General features: G+C 55.8%; 1 protein-coding gene across 1 annotated transcript; it reads left to right on the top strand.

Moving 5' to 3' along the window:
* Positions 1-1,645: 1,645 nt before the first annotated feature.
* Positions 1,646-4,985, top strand: NKX2-3 (NK2 homeobox 3). Its single transcript, XM_079135897.1, has 2 exons — positions 1,646-2,145; positions 3,625-4,985. Exons 1-2 carry the CDS (start codon positions 1,800-1,802, stop codon positions 4,359-4,361), a joined length of 1,083 nt encoding a protein of 360 aa, XP_078992023.1. The 5' UTR covers positions 1,646-1,799; the 3' UTR covers positions 4,362-4,985.
* Positions 4,986-6,878: the final 1,893 nt, after the last annotated feature.

Raw genomic sequence — 6,878 nt, 5'->3', positions numbered from 1 at the left:
CTCTCCATCCTCGTTCCCACTCGCACGGGGTGCCTGCCGCTTCCCCGGGAACGTTGTTCACAGTCCCCGCACCTTCCACCTGTCCCTTCTAGCTGAGGACATCCTCTCCCAATTTGGCTATCTGGCGGCGGGGAGGGGGGTTGGGGGGCGGGGAAGCTTGGGGTCGCGGGATGAAGGACACTGCGGTTGAACCTGAACCGGTTCCAATTTTTTCAAGGCCCGGGTTGCCCACGCGGCCTTCTGTGGGCTCACAGCAGAGCACGGGGCTACTCGCTGGGCTATGCTGGCAATGGGTGAAAGCCTGTTGTGTGGAGGTTGGGGGGAGATGCAACCATCCAAAATCTCTGGGAAATCCATAGATTTCCCCTAGAAAACAACTAGAATCTCAGGAGGGCGCCAGAAACCGTGGGCAGAGAAATTAAGAGGCAAGGCCTAGACTCAGACTCCCGATTTCAATAGGCGGAAAACACGGCAGCCACGGCGGAGTCACCTCCTTTCTGAGGACAGATCCTGCTCTCAAAACCGCATGAAGTCACCCAGTGTGTGCAGCACTCCAGCCACGTCACCACTAAGACAGTCAATAAACACTGCGCTGTCATCTGATGCAGTATAGCGGTAGATGACATACACCTAGAAATTAACATTAGGACCCTGCACTAAGCTCCTGGCATGTTTTACCTTACTTAACCAGAACAATAACCCAAAGAGAGTATTACTAACTCCTTTTAAAGATGTGGAAACTCTAGAAACAAATACCAAGACCACACACTGACCGAGGCCAGGACAAAGCAAGATCACCGGGACACCCAAATGTAGTTAAGAACTCCATCATCCTGTCTTTCACATACCTGTTCTGTGCAGCAACTGCAAGGGCTACAAGGGCAAAGGCAACCCAGACCCTGCCCTCAGGAGGCTCACAGTCTGAGGCAACCAGACAGACACATACAGCTATAAACTAAATGGATGTGATAAGTGACATCAATGTCCTTTGCTAACAGGAGCTGCAAGTTCAGAGGCGGGAAAGAGGACTTCCGGCCCGGCGACCAGGGAGTGCTTCCTTGGAGGAGGTAGTATTTGAGTAGAGCCTTGAAGAACAGCTTTCCCCTGTGGGAGACAAGGGCGGGAAAGACGTTCCATGTGGAAAGAATTTCTTGAGCAAAGACAACAAGGAGGAAAGTGACACAGCGCTCATCCAAAGACAGATGAAACACTCGTTGTGGATCCAGCGCCCGGTATTTACCAGCCAGGAAGTCTTCCTGTCCTTGCGGCACCTGAAAAAACCACACTCTTGTGGCATCCTTCCCGTGGACATCGGGCCTCCCAGAACTGGCCCAGGTCGGGAAGGTGCAGTCAGGAGGAGCGAAAATCGGTGGTTCGGACACCCAGCTTGCTGGTGCAACCTCTCCTGCAGCCACTTAGACTTAAGGCCCTATGCTAGTCCTTGTCTATTTCTGGTAGCGCCGCAAGAATCCACTTGGTGGACGCGGGGGGCGTGGCCCAAATGAGCCACAACCAATGAAGAGGGAGGTCTGGGTGCCGGCCCCGCCTCCGACGTGACGCAAGGCCCTCGGACAGAGGCTTCCCAGCCCCGGCCCCAGTCCCTGCAGTGGCTGTAACAAAACCCAGACCCCCAGATCCCGGCCAATGGAGGCGATTTAGACTGGAGCAGGACCGCGTCTGTCAAAAGCCCGACTGGGCAGCAACGGCAGAGTCCAGAAAGAGAGCTGGAGTCGTCGCGCTGCCTCCCCGCCCCCGCCGGGATTTATTGAGTATTTGGACTGGACAATTAAGTGGCCCTGATGATGTTACCAAGCCCGGTCACCTCCACCCCTTTCTCAGTCAAAGACATTTTGAATCTGGAGCAGCAGCACTTCCACGGGGCGCACTTGCAGGCGGACTTGGAGCACCACTTCCACTCGGAGCCCTGTATGCTGGCCGCAGCTGAGGGAACACAATTTTCTGACGGCGGGGAGGAGGACGAAGAAGAAGAAAGCGAGAAACTGTCCTATTTGAACTCACTAGCCACAGCCGACGGCCACGGGGATTCGGGTCTCTGTCACCAGGGCTATGTCCACTCGGTCCTGCGAGACTCGTGCAGCGGGCCGAAGGAACATGAAGAAGAGGTCGTGAGGGATCGGAACCAAAGTGAGTAGAGGGGGAAAGGACACGCATGCACACACCTGAAGCAATGGCACAGCGCCCACAAATAGCCCACAAACCTTACCAGGCAAGTTATTCGCCCCTTTACCCGTTGGCTGGGGTCACGCCTGAGCCCTGGTTAACAACAGCTCAGTAAAGTGCAGATACCTGAGAGAGAGGTGGGCAGGAAGAAGGACTTGGTGGCCCTGACAACTACTCCCCCAGAGCCGGGACAGAAAACATGCAGTCCCCTAGGGAAGGGAAAGTGGTTATTGCTGTTTTGATGTTGATAAGCAACACAGGCTTAACTGCTGGGTCCTAACATCTTGAAGTGTTTTTGCTCTCCTCCCACTCCCCCACTCCCACCCCAAAGGCTTTTCTTAAAATAAAAAATAAAAATAAAAATAAATAAAAAAGAAGAAGAAGAAGGGTAGGAGACTGACCCAGTTTTTCCTTTCCCTACAACTTGAGTTCTCTGAGGCCAGGGTGTTCACCCCTTCTCCAAAAAGGCAGAACAAGCAGCTTGTCTCAAGCGTTCTAAGGGCACAGGAACTTTGGTAGAGACCACCTAGGTGGTTTTCTGACTTCTCTGCTTGGAGATCAACGTTCTCACGGAGGGGATAGTCCGAGAGTGCATGGAATGAATACGATTCATTCCGTGTGATGGTAGCTCTCACACCCCTGGGGCCCTAGCCAACGTTTTGCTTTGTGTCTCAGACCGTAGGCCGAATAAAGAACACACCGAACTTAGTGCCAGATCTAGGCTGCTGATATCTGACCCGAGGGGAATTAGGATGGGTGATCAGATAACTGAATATAGCCCCCAAGGAATTGTTTCCGAGGGGACAGAGTCAAAGAATCTCTTTCTCCAAGAGGAAGCTTGATGTGGCTGAGGCCATGGCCTGTGCTCTGACAGCTCATCCTGGTCTAAAATCGACATGAAACTAATCAATCTAAAGTCTTTTTCTAAGGTAACACAGACAATACACATTTGCATGTAGTCTTTTATAAGCAAAGAACTGTTCCTGAGCAATGCACGCAGATATTTCCGAACAGAAAGATTTTCGAGCAACCCATGCACATGGGTCACCCAATACCAGTGCGTCTCACACCTTCAGCTATGCATGGTGTTGTGGAAGGCAAACGAGTTTGCAAATACTGTAGTTGTTATGTTGTCTCAAGCTTTCATTCTGAAAACAGTCATTAGCACATCGAGTCGCACACTTAATACAGGGTAATCTCTTTGCTTGCAGATGCTCAAGTCTTAATAAACGCGCACTAACTACTCTACCCCATCAAACATGCCTCCTCCCGCTGAGGGCGTTCTTTGGTACTCGGGCTGTCGCCGCAGTGTGCTACGGCACCAGGAGCCACAAACTTTCCAAAAAGTCCATGCCGTATTCTCCGGAGCTTCCACCAAATAAGGGGAAGCCATGAGGAGACCAGGAAGAGCTAATGGACGCTGTTGTTTTGCTTCTCCCGCAGAAAGCTGTCAGCTGAAGAAGCCTCTAGAGGCGGCGGGAGACTGTAAGGCGGCGGAGGAAAGCGAGAGGCCAAAGCCACGCAGCCGCCGGAAGCCCCGGGTCCTCTTCTCACAAGCCCAAGTCTTCGAGCTAGAACGCAGGTTCAAGCAGCAGAGGTACCTGTCGGCGCCCGAGCGCGAGCACCTCGCCAGCAGCCTGAAGCTCACGTCCACGCAGGTGAAAATCTGGTTCCAGAATCGCAGGTACAAGTGCAAGAGACAGCGGCAGGACAAGTCTCTGGAGCTGGGAGCGCACGCACCGCCGCCGCCGCCGCGCCGCGTGGCGGTACCGGTGCTGGTGCGGGACGGCAAACCGTGCGTCACACCCAGCGCTCAGGCCTACGGTGCGCCCTACAGTGTGGGCGCTGGCGCTTACTCCTACAACAGCTTCCCTGCATACGGCTATGGGAACTCCGCCGCCGCTGCCGCTGCCGCAGCGGCCGCAGCGGCCGCCGCTGCCGCGGCCTACAGCGGCAGCTACGGCTGTACATACCCAGCAGGCGGCGGTGGCGGTGGGGGGGCCTCAGCTGCCGCCACCACCATGCAACCCGCCTGTAGTGCGACCGGAGGCGGTCCCTTTATGAACGTGAGCAATCTGGGAGGCTTCGGCGGCGGTGGCAGCTCACAGCAGTTGCACCAGGGTGCCACAGCCGGGACCGCGTGTGCACAGGGTACCTTACAGGGCATACGCGCCTGGTAAGGACGAGGCGGGTTACGCGGCGGGCGCCAACCGCAGCCTGGAGCCGCGGGAACGAAGCGCGAGAAAGGCCAGACCCAAGGGCCAGGTCCCCTCGTTAAAATACATACGTATACTATGTCTCGCTCCCCAGGGCTCAGAATCGCAGCACACTAGAGACCTGGGGATGGGGACTCAGGGGCGAGCAGGATGCCAGAATCGGGTTGCCAAAACTGTCTGAGTCAGAAACACCCAGCCTGGGCGCCAGGGAGGACTCTGGCCCCTACCCTGACCCCGAGGAGAATGCAGGAGGCTGGGACTCTGGCTGCTGCTTGTTCTCCCCAAACGAGAAAGGCTTCTCTTTCCTCCACCTTCCCGTTGCCTCCGCTAAGCGTTGGCGGGGAACCCGGACCTAAAAGAAAAACAGGAAGGCATGAAAGAGAGAAAAATGGGTATCGTGGCTTGAGAAATACCAGGCTTTACCGACCCTCTACCCCATTTGCGGGCCCAGATATCCACACCACAGTGGATTTTCGTTTTCCAACCGTCTCCCCTCCACAGCGGAGACTTCGGCCGGATATCCAGAGATTGTCAGGGGACGCAGGACTCTGCGAAGAAAACCAGTCAAGTGAGATCAAAAGTTGGGGGAGGGGGAGCTGAGCTAATCCAGGACCTGGTGGCCCATCGGAGATGTTTCCAGGTTTCCTTTCTGTTTCGTATTCTGTATTCAGCACATATTATGTCTATATATAACTATATCCACACGCCGTGTACACACCCGCTGCCATACACTACAGGAGTCAATAAACAAGGTGCAATACTTACAAACTATTGGCCGGCTACAGACTCTTTAGCTAAAAAATGTGGGGAGGGATCCCTTAAGCCGGGAGGGAAGGGAAGGGAAGGTGGTAAAGGAAAGCAGTACCGTGGGCAATTGGAGGCCTGGTCTCTTCTGAGCCAGGCCCCAGGCTGCAAGTCTCTCTTCAGGGCTTTGTTCATTAATTTATCTTTACTGTTGTGGGGACGACCGGCCACAGATTCAGGGCCTTTTGAGGTCATTGCTTTGTAATGTCCCCAGTTTGCCCAGATGCTTGCATTAACTGCCTGGACCTTCTTCCGTCAAGGTTTAGATTGCCCAACCTCGAGGATCGCCTGGAAGGAGGAAACCTCGCCCCCAGGCCCAGCCGCAGGCGGCGCGAAGACGGCTCCTTGCTTGGCTGCCGCCGGGGCTTCCAGCGCGCCCGGGGGCGCTGCGCTGCGCCCCGCCGCGGCCGATCTCTCCCCCTCGGCCGCCCTCCCTTCTCCCCCGGCGGCCGCGGCTTTATGCGGCTCCTTGTCACTTGCGGAGAATGCCTGTGCGAGGCCTGTGCTGCCACACGGCCGATTGTGAGCGTGCCAAGGCGGGTGAATGGGGAGGCCTCAGAGTGCCGCGCCATTGTGGGGCCGGGCCTCGCTGAAAGGCGGCTCCGGGCCGGGAAGGTGCGGAAAGAATGGCTTTTTATTGGAGTCCCGAACAAAAGGTGTGGTAGGAAGGCGAGGTCCCCTGCGCGAACAAAAACCCCAGCGCGTCGGATTGACGTCCCCCCCGAGCTCCCCATTGCTTCTCAGAGCGGGGGCTTTGTGCAGCAGTCTGCTCAACAGAGGGACGGAGAAATGCGTGGGGGTTTTGTTCCCCATTTTTTGTGCGCTGGGGGAAGGGGCGGTAAGGGGGACGGGGGCTGGGCGGGCAACAGGGAGGGGCGCGCTGATTAGGCCGCGCCGGCCGGGGCGCGGAGACTTTCAGCGGGAGTCGGCGGCTTGAATGCAGGGTCATTATTGCTACAAGTTTAGCAATTTCGCCCTTACAGGAGGGGGTGGGGGCTGCTAGGCTGCTGCGGGGCCGCCCGGCTGGGGAGCTGGAGAGACGCGAGGAGCTGGAAGAAAAAGGAGGAGGGGAGGGAGGGAGGCAGGCAAGGGAGCCTGCGAAACCCTCTGACCGCCCAGGATGCGACTTGGACACGTCCAAAAGAGCCTAGCGGGAGGCTGCAGAAGCGATGCTTGGGGGGCGAAGACCCTCCCTTCCCTCCTCTCTCCTGCGGCAGAAAAACCTCGGAGCTGGGCGTGAGTTAGTGCACCAGACTGCCTATCCCTCAGCTCCTCGCCGCCAGTTTCCTCCTCTCTCACTCCGCGCGCTGGAGCTGGGACACAGCCTCCCACCATCCTACCCTAGCCGAGATGCCCCCAAACACTTTCTTACGAAGCTCGCTCTCCTGGAGTCATCTTCCCATAGGTTGCTTAGGCTAAGGGTTAGGGAGCAAGTTCTTGATGACTTACCCGGCTCTTCATTGCCTGCAGCTGCGAAAGATTCATTCATTCATCCGTCAATTCATTCAACTGTTATACACTGGGCACCTACTATATATTTGTTTGTACTGTTCTCGATGTTAGGAATGGTGGAGGTTGAGGAAAACAGTGTCCCTAGACTCGGAGTTTATTTTCAGATGTGTGGAGTAGAGTGTGACAACTAAATAAGTGTAAAAAAAGATACATTTTATAAAGGAA

This window comes from Sciurus vulgaris, assembly GCF_902686455.1.
Source record: "Sciurus vulgaris genome assembly, chromosome: 4".
Taxonomy (NCBI): Eukaryota; Metazoa; Chordata; class Mammalia; order Rodentia; family Sciuridae; genus Sciurus; species Sciurus vulgaris.
Note: the sequence above shows the minus strand (reverse complement) of the source record. Positions and strands in the feature narration are given on the sequence as shown.

Bases quoted from the DNA above. Each gene is read 5' to 3' on its own strand.
- NKX2-3 (XM_079135897.1), top strand. From the start codon at position 1,800: ATGATGTTACCAAGCCCGGTCACCTCCACCCCTTTCTCAGTCAAAGAC. The intron at 2,146-3,624 runs GTGAGTAGAGGG...CTTCTCCCGCAG, and splicing joins CGTGAGGGATCGGAACCAAA to AAAGCTGTCAGCTGAAGAAG.